Genomic DNA, 13,697 nt, shown 5'->3' with positions numbered 1-13,697 from the left:
ATTACTGTACTGTGCCGGCAGCAGGGAGCGCACGGCGTCATAGCAACCAGTGACGCCGTGCGCTCCTGCTCTCAGGAGGGATCCAGGCCGCGGTTCCACGGCCCGCACACGGCTGTGAACAACGGCCGTGTGCATGGGGCCTAAGTCAGTGAAATGAGAAAAATATATAAATAAAACTATTGTTTTTAAAAATAGAAAACAGAAAATTGGCATGTGCGTATGTATTCACCCCCCCTTTGTTAGGAAGCCCATAAAAATCTCTGGTGCAACCAATTACCTTCAGAAGTCACATTAGTGACATGATGTCCACCTGTGTGCAATCTAAGTGTCACATGATCTGTCATTACATATACACACCTTTCTTGAAAGGCCCAAGAGGTTGCAACACCTAAGCAAGAGGCATCACTGACCAAACATTGCTATGAAGACCAAGGAACTCTCCAAACAAGTAGGGGACAATGTTGTTGAGAAGTACAAGTCAGGGTTAGGTTATAATAAAAATATCCAAATCTATCATAACCAAATGGAAAGAATATGACACAACAGTAAACCTGCCAGAAGACGGCCACCACCAAAAAACTCACGGACCGGGCAAGGAGGGCATTAATTTGATAGGCAGTACAGAGGCCTAAGGTAACCCTGGAGGAGCTGCAGAGTTCCACAGCAGAGACTGGAGTATCTGTACAGAGGATGACAATAAGCCGTACGCCCCATAGAGTTGGGCTTTATGGCAGAGTGACCAGAAGAAAGCCATTACTTTCAGCAAAAAACCATAAGGAACTTTGTGAGTTTGGGAAAAGGCATGTGGGAGACTCCCAAAATGTATGGAGGAAGGTGCTCTGGTCTGATGAGACTAAAATTGAACTTTTCGGCCAAAGAAAACACTATGTCTGGTGCAAACCCAACACATCACATCACCCAAAGAACACCATCCCCACAGTGAGACATTGTGGTGGCAGCATCGTGCCGGGGGGACTGGGAAACTGGTCAGAGTGGAGGGAAAGATGGATGGTGCTAAATACAGGGATATTCTTCAGCAGAACCTGCACCACTCTGTGCGTGATCTGAGGCTCGGACGGAGGTTCACCTTCCAGCAGGACAATGACCCCAAACACACGACTAAAGCAACACTTGAGGGGTTTAAGGGGAAACGTAAATGTGTTGGAATGGCCGAGTCACAGCCCAGATCTCAAACCAATAGAAGATCTGTGGTCAGACGTAAAGATTGCTGTTCACAAGCGCAAACCATCCAACCTGAAGGAGCCGGAGCAGTTCTGAGACGGAATGGTCAAAAACCCCAGCGGTAAGATGTGGCGACTGCTCATAGAGACTTATCCAAAGCGACTTGGAGCCGTGATTGCTGCAAAAGGGGCTCTACAAAGTACTGACTTTAGGGGGTGAATAGTTATGCACATTGACTTTTTCTGTTATTTGTTGTTTGCTTCACAATGAATAATATATAAAAAAAAAAAAAAAAAAAAAAAAAAAAAAACACCTCTTCATAGTTGTGGGCATGTTCTGTAAATTACATGATGCAAATCCTCAAACAATCCATGTTAATTCCAGGTTGTGAGGCAATGTAGTGCAGACAGAACGAGTCTAACCTGTGATGTTCTGCGTTTTCCCCCATCACTGTGAATGCTTTTCTCTCCATGTATGCAGAGCGGACAAACTCCTCCGAATGTGAAGTTAGTGCTCAACACGCCACACATCTGCCCCCTCCCATGTGTGTCAGAAGCTGCAGCTGCATCCCCCTCCTGTCTTCTATACACTATTACTCTAGACCAGGGATCAGCAACCTGAAGCTGTTGTGAAACTACAACTACTAGCATGCTCCTTTCACTTCGGTGGGATTTCAGCCAAGCAGGTGTGAAACTACATCTCCCATCATGCACACCTGCTTGGATAGGAGCATGCTAGGAGTTGTAGTTTCATAGCACCTGGAATGCTGATCCCTGCTCTAGAGATGGATATTTATAGGTGACTGAGGAGATTTTGGAACATTTACAGCCCCTGTAGGGCAGGCACACGGTTCTTCCAGAGAGCTAGAGGAATATTCCACTGTTCCCTAATATATATGTATATAATTGGCTGCAGTGGTCACGTCTGTGTCAGGACTTTGTTTCTGCTGCAGGAAGGGGCCAGGCAGCCTCAAACAGGAGTTTATTTTTTTTTATTTACACCATGCTAAACCATTTTATAGACATTCCCCCCTATAAATTCTAATATTTTAGCCGTCTGCAGTCACCACTAGGGGGAGCTCACTGTATAGGAATGTCAGCTAGCACCATAGAACTCAGAAGTAAATGAGTCTTCAGGAAGTTCATACGATTTCCCCCTAGTGGCACCTGCAGAAAGATTTACGGCAAAGCCTTGGCAGACTTCTCTTGGCTATTGACTTGCCTACATGAACCACATCAGCCCATTTAGAGTAGGTGGTGTCTCGTTTGTGAAGGAAGGGGCTTTAAGCTGTGGCTTTTTACGTTGTTGCTTCATAATAAAGTGGGTCTCCTACCTCACAGAGTAATAGCATATTGCCATGACTTGATGATTGGGCCATGACTTGATGAGCTGTGCTTCCCCCCCCGTTTTCCTCTGCACCGTGGCACACCCCATTAATCTCAATGTTTCCTGCATAGCCAGGATCGGGTAAGATCCTCTCCAATTATAAAGTGATGGCATATCCTAGCAACACGTGATCACTTTCCGAGAAACCCATTTAACTTGTTTCTCATACACCGTCAACCCATTTTTTATTAATTTTTTTGCTAAAAATCCAGTTTTAAGATAAACCACGACAAGTGCGATTATATACAGTCTTCATTTATACATATTACATATTCTTACATTATCGGAGCGTATTCAATACTGGTAAAATGTATCTTCAAAATTAGAAAAATAATGATAGCGTATGTAAACCCTTCAAGAAGAGATACCGTAAAGTTATTTATAGGGCATTCAGCAATTTTTTTTTTCCATTTTTTTTGTTTAAAGTCACATTCAAGATAACCTGTCTGAAAAAGTTTTTCCCCCGCAGTCCAAAGATTAGAAGCCTTCACCAGACCAATGGTAGCAACACTTAATATTGCAATTTTATTTCATTTGCTCAAACAAAACAAAAAAAGTTAGCATGTAGTAAATTTAAAATGCAACAATGGTAAAAAATAGAGATGACATGAAAAAGAAAAAAAAAAGAAAAAACTAATGTGGTAAAAACAAGAAGCACGGGCAGGTGACATTCATAAGAGGATTCCGACTCCTGCTTCACATGAGACACATGTAACATGACCGGGATGACTGAAGGAGAGATTTCAGCACCAGCACACAGATTTTATACATTCAGTTTCATTGCAATTGATGATTTTTACCCCCCTTTGGGTATAATGGGTAAATATATATATATGTCACAGTGTTGCTAAAGAAAGTTCGCATAGGGCGGGATATCTCAAAACTTTGTAAGACACCCAACACAAACAAAAGACATAACCCCCTTGAAATGATTATCGTTTCCAGAATTTTTTTTTTTTAATTACGGTAGATTTTTAATAAAAATTAAGCTAGAAAATTTTAGAATTTTTTATTTTTTTAAAGAAAACAAAAAACCACCCTCTATAATTTATATTACAGAAAATCTCTAATGATCTAGTAATAACTGGTGGATATCCTTTAGTGTTAGCAAATATGAGACTATGGGGGTACTGCAAGAACATTTTGGAGGGGGAACTAAAAAGTAACTGATATCACATGAGATGTGAATGCAAGATGGAAAGACATATGATTACTCTAGAACAGAAAGATCAGGTTTCTTTTTTTTTTCCTTTTTTTTTAGACCAAGGCACAAAAACGCATAGTGCATAAAACCGGTATCATTCAAAAACACGGGGCGGAACCGTCCTCCCCGTCATGGGTTGTCATACTTTGGACTGATAGTCGTCGTAACAAAATGTTGGCTTTAGTCAGGGAGCCGACGGAAATGACCCGCGGGATCACATACATTGGCTGAACTCTTACAGCTGAAATGTCCACAGAAATGAACAGATAGTGGATGACAAATCCTCACGTGAGCCGGTCCTGGACAAGCCTGTCCCAAATAGTCCACAGTTCCATTACTTCGTACCATGCACGGCAGTTTATTTTTTTAGGAGGATGGGAGAGGGGTAATAGTGGCAGCTTGCACATTGAGATACTGGTTGAATCTTTTTTTTTTTTCGGTTTGGAATATCTATGGCCTTCGGTACAACATAGTAGATCGAGGTCCATATCTTCCAAGCTTGTAGAGGCATCTTGCTTTGGTGTCCAGCACTTGCTAGGGGGCAGGTTTCCCATTTTATGAGCTGCAGTAATATCCCATATATCCATAAGATCTCAGAGGTTCCATGTCAGTATGGCACAATTCCAACCAAGACTTCCAACATTACCAACGTCCTTCTCAAATCAGACATCCCACCAGAGTCACTTTAGCTGGTGACTTCCTTCAACCGCAGGAACCTTCAAATTCCAGACTAACTTTCCCTTCCGGCATAGAAAAACCTCAGTACCATCCAATCCGTCATCAGGGTCATGAACGAAAGGGCAGAACGTAAAGCCAGGTCATCATGGAGAAGAAGGTTACAAGAAGATGGCCAAGAAAAAGCTTATCTTAGATAATGGAGAGGTCTGGGACAGCCCGCTATCTGGACATGCAACTTTTAAATTTTTCTAGGTGCTGAGGATCCTACAATATTTTTCTCCGCATGCACGGTAAAGTAAATCTCTAATCATAGCTCTAATGGGTTTCTGATTTGGTAGAAGCGTTAACTTAAGAAAGGCTTTCCTTATTCTTTCACGCCCGTCACAGACACTTGGCTTGTCTTCTCGTCAACGAAACGACAAACACAAGTCGCCCTCTGCCAAAGTATCAAAAATTAGGTAGAAAATTAAAACGCTCAAGGTGCAACACTACGCCCCTGACCCCAACGTCTCCTAAATATCAGGCCTGTGACTGGCTTCCCCGAGAATAACTTAAAAAAAATATATATATGAGTGTGGTGCCCAGAATGTAGCGATAGTCTACACGGTGTGGGTGCTTCAAAAACCAAAAAATGATCAGATATCCTAGGAAGACGAACCTGAGTTACACTTGCAGTCAACGATCGGATAACTTGCTTGACTAGACACTTCTCTCCTCTGGAATACGTTATTGAAGGGCAATGCTTTTCTTTTTGAGGTGGTTGGATTCTCATATATATGTCAGCTCATTGGACAGGAGAAAAATATATTAAAAATAATCAGGAAATAGGAACTTCTGCATAATTGTTCAGTGTGTTTTTTTTTTTTTTAAGACCATCGCTCTTGAGGTGCAAGAAGGGGAAAATTTAAAGGCAGAAAACCATGAGAGATTCTGTATACATCCAAAACTGAAGTTTCTGAAAGGTCTTTATTTGCGGTTCCCAGGTTGCAGGATTCTCAGACTTCCTTTAAAACATCTTAGAAAAAAAGGAGAAGTCGTTTCTAATCAGGGCACTGCGTCGCCTCCCTTCAGTCTTTTCTATGTACTGTTTGATTTTCCGAGCTCTTGCCGGATGGCTAAAATAGGAGGAAGAAAAACAAAAACACGTACGTTAGAAAACCATGAGACGGTACGTGAAAGGTCTATAGTTAACCCCTTCTACCCTAGGCCAGTTTTTGCCTTCCTGTCTAGGCTATTTTTTGCTAATCTGACATATGTACCTTTATGTGGTAATAACTTTGGAACACTTACTTATCCAAGCCATTCTGAGATTGTTTTCTCCGGACACATTGTACTTCATGATAGTCATACATTTTAGTCAATATATTTTACCTTTATTTATGAAAAAAATCTCAAATTTACAAAACAAAAAATTGAAAAAAGTCACAATTTTAAAAATTTAAATTTCTCTGCTTTTAAAACAGAAAGTGATACCTCCTAAAATATTTATTACTTAACATTCCCCATGTGTCTACTTCATGTTGGCATCATTTCGTAAATGTCATTAAAAATTAAGAAAATTAAGAAAATTTCTAAAACCCACTTTTTAAGGACCAGTTCAGGTCTGAAGTAACTTTATGGGGCTTACATTGTGGAAGCCCTCATAAATGAACCCATTGTAGAAACTACACCCCTCAAGTTACTCAAAACCGATTTTACAGACTTTGTTAACCCTTAGGTGTTCCACAAGAATTAAAAGGAAAATGGAGATACAATTTCTAAATCTCACTTTTTTCACAGATTTTACATTGTAATCCATTTTTTTTCTTTAACACATCGAGGGTTAACAGTCAAACAAAACTCAATATTTATTACCCTGATGCTGGTTTATATAAACACCCCACATAGTCGCAAAGTGATGTAAGGGCACAGGGCAGGGAGCAGAAGAAAAGAAGCATCATATGGTTTTTGAAGGCATATTTTGCTGAACTGGTTTTTAGATGCCATGTCCCATTTGAAGCCCCCCTGATGCACCCTTACAGTGACCCCATTTTGGAACCTAGGGGATAAGGTGCCAGTTTTATTGGTACTATTTTGGGGTACATATGATTTTTAATTGCTCTGGCAAGGTAACCAAAAAATGGCTGTTTTGGCACAGTTTTTATTTTTTACAACATTCATCCGACGGGGTAGATCATGTGCTATTTTTATAGAGCAGGTTGTTACGGACGCAATGATATCAAATATGTCTAATTTCTTTGTTTCAGTTTTACATAATAAAGCATTTTTGAAAAACAAAAATATATGTTTGGGTCTCCATTTTCTGAACGCCATATTTTTTTATTTTTCTGCCGATCGTCTTGCAGAGGTTCGTTTTTTGCAGGAAGAGTTGAAGTTTTTATTGGTACCATTTTTGGGTACATATGATTTTTTTGATCATTCATTACTACACTTTATGGGGCAAGGTGACCAAAAAATTGGCTTTGGCATTTTTTTTTTTTACAACATTCACCTGAGGGATTAGGTCATGTGACATTTTTATAGAGCAGATCGTTATGGACGTGGCAATACCTAATAGGTATATTATTTTTATTTATTTCACTTTAACACAATAATAGCATTTTTTGGAACAAAAAAAAATGATGTTTTAATGTCTCCATGTTCTGAGAGCTATATATATATTTTTTTTTAGTGATTTTCTTATGTAGGGGCTCATTTTTTGCGGGATGAGGTGACTGTTTTATTGGTACCATTTTGTGGGACATACGCCTTTTTGATCAATTGTTTTTGCACTTTTTGTGAGGTGAAAAAAAAATTTTTTTTATTTTTTTTTAAATGGACGGGGTGGATTATGTGATATATTTATAGAGCCGGTCGTTACGGACCTAATGTGTATTTTTTTTATTATAAAATCAGGGGAAAGGGGAGTTTTTTTTTAATTAAAAATACTTAATAAAAATTCTCTCACCCTGGGACTTCAACTTTTGAGGGACTGATCTCCTCTGCAATGCATTACAATACATCTGTATTGTAATGCATTGCCTGTTAGTGTATTACACAGAGTAATACACTAACAGATTGCCTAGGAGACGATCCTGGGGCTTGACCTCCTCGGCCCCCGTAGAAGGCAGGCCCCGATGCCATGCAAGGCATTAGGCAGCCTCTGCACGGTATCGGGCTGCCTTCTCACCCATCGGGTACCCGCCACAGCAGCGCCGGCGGATACAGCAGGGGCCCAGCTATCAGGGACTGCCGGGAGCCTGCAGTGATCGGGCACACACTTGCCGCCATGACGTACTATTAAGTCATATGTCGGGAAGGGGTTAAACAAGATTATCACAACAATTAGTTCTGAGGGCAAAGAAAGCAAGGGTGCTTAAAGGGGTTTTACCATCACATACAATGCGGGCATATCCCTAGGATATGCCCCCATTGTCTGATAGGTGTGGGTAACACCTCTGTGACCCGCACCTACAACGGGAGCGGAGCGGGAAGATGAATGGAGGGAGAACTGCACGTGCGCAGCCGCCCTCTTCATTTCAATGGGGTGGCCGAAAATAGCCGAGCGATGGCTCTGCTATTTCCGTCTGCCCCATAGAGATAAATGGAAGCAGGGGCTGCACGTGCGCGGTGCGCCCCCCATTCACTTGTATGGGAGCAGCGCTTGGTGGTGCCACAGCTCTCCCCGCTCCATTCTCCTTGTACCTAACAAACAATAGGGGATTTTCTGAGTAAGATACTGATGACATCCTCAGGAATGGTCATCAATATCATTGTTATTTAAATGAAAGTGCCATTAATTCCATGGTGCTGTACATCTAAGAGGGGGTTCACACACATAATAAAAACACCACAAGTACAATATGCATGAACTTTGTAACAGACTGGTATGGAGCGGAGAGGGTCCTGCCTGCAAGAGCTTACAGTCTACAAGGGAAGGACACATCTGGCTGTGTGCATGCTTATTGCAGGTGGTAGGCTTTCAGGTTACTTTTGGAGGTTTGGATGTGGGGCGGGGGGGGGGAGTCTGATGTGTTGGGAGGATCAGAGATTACGTGTGGGGATGTATCTGAGAAGCAGGTTAGAGATGTAAGGAGGAGACTGGATGTGGACAGACTTCTATGGTGTTAATATCTTGCACTGAATTCGCTGGGCAATGGGGGGCCAGTGAAGGGATTGGCAGAGGAGTAACGGGGAGAGGTGGAATAACCGGACAGAAGAGTTATAGATTGGAGGGGTGTGAGGGTGTGATATGGGAGGCCACAGAGGAGAATGTTGCAGTAGTCCAGGCGGGAGATGTCAAGGGCATACACTGGCATTTTACTTGACTTGGGGGTGAGGAAGTAGTGAATACAAGAGATGTTCTTTAGTTGAAATCGGCGGGTGGAGGTGAGGGTTTGTATGTGTGGCTTGAAGGACAGGGCAGAATCCAATGTTATCCCCAGGCAGGAGACTGGAGAGAGCATAGCGCTGTTACCTGTAATGGAGAGGTCAGGTAGGGGGGCTGAGTGACATGGAGGGAAGAGAAAGAATTCTGTTTTCTCCACATTGAGTTTTAAGAAGTGGGAGGAGAAGAATGAAGACACCTGATCGGTGGGGTCTGACTCCCAGCACCCCGCGGCACTCCAGTAAGCACTGCAGCTACTCCGCACCGTACACTGTATAGCGGCTTTGCTTGGTATTGTAGCTAACGACCATTCACTTGAATGGGACTGAGTTACAACCACACCATGTGACCGATGAAAATGATGTCACAGGTCTAGGACGAGGTGCTCCCTGGCCTCTTCAAACGGTGTCCAGGCGGTGGTGCCAGGAGTCGGACCCTTACCTATCAGATAATAAGGGCCTATCCGGAAGATGGGTCATCAATATCAAATTCCTGGAAAATCCCTTTAAGTGCTGCCATGACACTTGATTCTCTCTGCGCAGTCTGACCAGCTCACTTTTTGGATGCTGGATAACAGGGGTTTCAGTGTACGGATAAATGTGCCAATTAAATGACTGCGCTCTTTTTTTTTTTTTTTTTTAGGTACGTACCGTCAATGAGCTCTTCTTTCAGTTTTGCTAATTCTTTTCTCATCTCTTCTAAAATATCCTGATAGGAGGGAAGGAAAACAAAAAATATAAGTGCATATATTTAACTGAACAGTCACAAACATCTCCCCGAAAAACTAGCAATTGGCGCCACAGGATCAAACAAACATGGCGATCTGAGTGGCAGGGTAACAGTATGACACTTGTAGGAGACGTTTCGGGGATTGTATTGTTGCCTTTAAAACAGATCACCAGGCCTGACGCTTCACTGTTGCATATGGCGCATCACAGCAGGAAATGCTACAGATTTTACGTTCAAAATAACCTCCCCCAAAAAACAAATTTCAAACAAAAATCAAGACCCTTGTCAGCAGGGACAAGAAACCTGAGTAGTCTGGTGTATCAAACCCCAGGAGGCTTGCAGTGTCGCTCTCTCCTACCTGTTTCAGTCTGTCGTAGTCCAAGGATTCGGACTGCACCCCGTTGGCACTTGGCTGCCCTGATGGTGTAGACTTTGGTCTGTGCAAACAAATTAAATAAATAGTTTTACAATTAACCTGATTACAGACTCCTACAGACAGACCTACTTCCCCCCCTCCCCCCCAGGCACCTGCTGATAACGCGTTTCGGGATTAATACAGTAACCCTGAGCTGGGAGAATACCAATGTAAAAAAAAATTACATCAAAAGATAAAAGCCCCTTCCAAACAACTTCTAGGAGCTTATTTTCTATACACGACGCCTACTATATCAATAAGTAAAAAAACAACAAAGGTACGCCTCATAAAGATTGCCATCCGACACCCATAGGATCCCCCCACCCAAAAAACAAAACAAAAAAAACAAACACCTGTACCACTGGATATACGTTTCTGCAAATGGCAATGTATGGAACGGCAAAGCAGACAGTACTATTCCATAAATCTGAAAATGTTATACCGATACATATCAGCAACTACGGTACATAATCTACTATAGAAATAAAATAGAAATACCAAGATTCTCCCAAAAACATAAAATAAAGTGTAAAAATATATACGAAAAGCCTAATAAATAAATATTCTTTCTGTGCATAGAAAAGTCTGAAGGGACTCATTCTCAGGATCCAAGGAGGTCCCAGGGATCAGACCCCCACTGTTCAGAATGTTATGGCTTAAAGAGTAACTACATTTTTGTTAACCTGTCCCTAATGTCCTAACACTTTGTGTAATACAGTTTCTTAATGTATGTTTATTACTCCATTTAATGGCGAAGGGAGAGAAATGGCTAACAAAATACACGTGCCTCTGCATAAAACTACACACGACACATGCCCTTGTATAGCAGTTGCTTTCCGAAACAAAAAGCAAAGTCTGTAGCAATAATACAGGCAGATCTGTCGTACCTGGAGATAACGGGGGATTTGCTACCATTTATCGTGTTGGTTCGTTCCCAAGGCTTTCTTGCAGGTTCTGTATAATATGAAAGATAAAAGGTTATAAAACTAACGCAACGGAGGACTGATGGGATTTTGAGGCACTGTGCAATTACCCAAAAACATTACGTGAAGTCATTACATGTCTGGATCGTACCTGGTGTGCCAGCAGAGGGCGCTTTTGTAGGTGTGGGCTCTTGCTCCTCCTGCATTGAAAATACACAAAAAAATAAAAAAATAAAAATAAAGAACTAGAATAATTCCCCGTAGTGCTTTCGTGGCCTTCCCCTCCTCGCCTCCACTTCAAATCTACCAGATTACGAAACTATTCAAGTGAACGGGTCCTCGTCCGTGGCACGGTGCACACGCGGCCTGTGCCCGTATATTGCAGACCCGCTGTTTGTGGGCCCCAATACGGGCCCGGACGGCACACGATGCAGTCTGACTCAGTAATAATAATAAATGAGCAGCACATGACTGTGGAGACACATCAGTCTGCATAGGAGCTGTATACACACACATTTCTTTTCGTTAAGACATTTTGCAGGTTTAAAGGGCTGTAAAATACAACATGGCTGCTTCCATTCAGACACAGCGACACGTCTCCCCATAGGTTATGTCCGGTACTGCAGCTGTAATTCCATACATTAACTGTGGGGTGTGGTGCTAGTTCTTGAAGAAAATGGCCATTTTGTTTTAACCCTGGACACACTTTTTTTTGCAAAGATGTACATACTCCAAAGGTGTAAACCTGTGTATAACCATAGGGGGCAGGAGACAAGTGTGTCTCAACATCTCTGCTTGCTGTCTGTAAATGGATGAAAAAAAATCTAGACCTGCTCACTGAAGGGTTGTTAGAATACGTCAATATAAATAACAGCTCAGATTCTGCTGAAAGCAGAAAACAAGCCAACAGTTATAAAAAAAAAATATATATATACTGCAGAAAAAAAAATAAATCAATGTTTGCATTTGCTGACTGCAAGCAGAGATCTCAGGAACTGAATGGAGATGAATTAAAGTATATTAAAAAGCTGCAGAACTTCTGATCATCTCAGGGTATTGAGATATGGTATGAAATGAAGGGGGGCGGTTTCAGGGTTTCTACTCAGACACTTGCACATTTCTGCACTCCCCACTCACCGTCTTGTCTTCTTTTGCATCAGGTTCTATGGTTGGTGCTTTTTCTACAATTCGTCTTCTACATATTGTAAAGGAAAATCATTTTAGTTGGGACAGTTAGTGCAGTTGTACGTATTACTACAGGTTTTACAGCACTGCCATAAATAGATAGCAATACATTAACCACTTTGCCCAAAAAATCTCCCTTCCCCCTATGTCGTACTTCCATGAGGCATGTGGTTTGTCTTAGTATTCCACGTTAATTCTTAACAAATGATCATGCAGTTCGGTGTCAGAGCAATTTCTTTAGCTTTCTGTGGTATAAAACGTTCACCAGTATTTGCCTAGAATGCTGTATAACAGTCCCAGCTCTCAATAGGTGACAACCGTAGATCTCCATCATCCTGTGTTGCTGTTGTCACTGGAATCCTCTGGGCCATCAATTAATGTTGATAATTTGAGGCCCTACGGTTATCCATGTTGCCCCCCCCCCCCCCTTTTCCACATTTTAACAATCTCTGTGCAGCACAGTTGCTTTGATGCTGACAGGGAGTGCTGTGGAAAGGAATACCAAGGAAAAGGACTTCATCTCCAACTGAAGATTTCTATACATGGAAATTAACTCCACAATTCTCAAGACTACTGCACTACAAGTCATCAATATTAACTCACCTTCTTGCTAATAATGCACTCATTTCTTCCATTAAACCTCCCCCAACCATTGGAAGAGGGCCATTCCCACGACTAGCTTCGGTCTTGGGAGGGGCCGAACTGGCTCCAGCAGAGCTTACACTGCTCTGATTTGACATATCATCAGTCTGGAAAACAGAGAATTAGTCATGTTAATATACATCAAAAACACATTTTGTACACCGTTTAGGCTACTTTCACGTTTTCAATTCCACTATTAAGATCCTATGACCGAAAACTCTTCCGTTTTGTCCCCAGTCATTGTCAATGGGGACAAAACTGAACTGAACGAAACGGAATGCACCAAAATGCGTTCTGTTCTGTTTGGTCGCGTCACCATCGCAGACAGAATAACGCTGAAAGCAGCGTTTTTCTGTTCGCGATTTGGTGCGGAGCAAGACGGATCTGTCCTGACACACCATGTAAGGCCTCATGCACACGGCCGTGGAACACGGACGTGTGTGGTCCGTGGTGTCCCGGCCTGGCATCCTGCTGACATTGGTTGCTATGACGCCGTGCGCTTCATGCCGCCGCTGCAGTACAGTAATACACTCGTATAGATCATATATGTCAACCAATGACACTGTGCGCTCCTGCTGTCAAGCAGGATGCCAGGCCGGGATACCAAGGACCGCTCACGTCAGTGTTCCACGGCCGTGTGCATGAGGCCTAAGTCAATGGGGACAGATCAGTTTTCTCTGACAATAGAAAACTGATCCGTTCCCCATTGACTTTCGATGGTGTTCATGACGGATCCGTCATGGCTATGTTAAAGATAATATAATAGATAATTCTTGCAACAGCGGTCACAATATAATAGTCTAAGAAGCTGAGGTAGAGAGGGACCAGTTTGTTAGTCCTCACAGTATACAACTTCTTTAGCAATACCTGTGCTGCCTGCGACATGAAAGGAGTGTGTTGGTCATAAGTAATAAAGAAACTGCCTTCTTTCACCCCGAAAAACCCTAAATCTAGACCGTTATGAGTATGTAATGTGAGCAGGATGTT

The 13,697-nt window shown here is 42.2% G+C and overlaps 1 protein-coding gene across 3 annotated transcripts in view; it reads right to left on the bottom strand.

Annotated features, from left to right (window-relative positions):
• Positions 1-2,802: 2,802 nt before the first annotated feature.
• ENAH (ENAH actin regulator) overlaps positions 2,803-13,697 on the bottom strand; it is a 65,325-nt gene continuing 54,430 nt past the window's right edge. For all 3 annotated transcript variants that reach the window (XM_044288701.1, XM_044288702.1, XM_044288703.1), the window contains 7 exons: positions 12,672-12,817; positions 12,021-12,078; positions 11,035-11,083; positions 10,848-10,914; positions 9,904-9,982; positions 9,467-9,524; positions 2,803-5,565 (listed from right to left, as the gene is read on the bottom strand). In XM_044288701.1, the coding sequence (XP_044144636.1) occupies positions 5,528-5,565; positions 9,467-9,524; positions 9,904-9,982; positions 10,848-10,914; positions 11,035-11,083; positions 12,021-12,078; positions 12,672-12,817 (495 nt within the window). In that variant the 3' untranslated portion in view covers positions 2,803-5,527. The remainder of the gene's footprint in view (positions 5,566-9,466; positions 9,525-9,903; positions 9,983-10,847; positions 10,915-11,034; positions 11,084-12,020; positions 12,079-12,671; positions 12,818-13,697) is intronic.

Source organism: Bufo gargarizans, chromosome 4 (assembly GCF_014858855.1).
Source record: "Bufo gargarizans isolate SCDJY-AF-19 chromosome 4, ASM1485885v1, whole genome shotgun sequence".
NCBI lineage: Eukaryota > Metazoa > Chordata > Amphibia > Anura > Bufonidae > Bufo > Bufo gargarizans.
The sequence above is the reverse complement of the archived record's forward strand: the minus strand, read 5'-3'. Positions and strand labels throughout refer to the sequence as shown.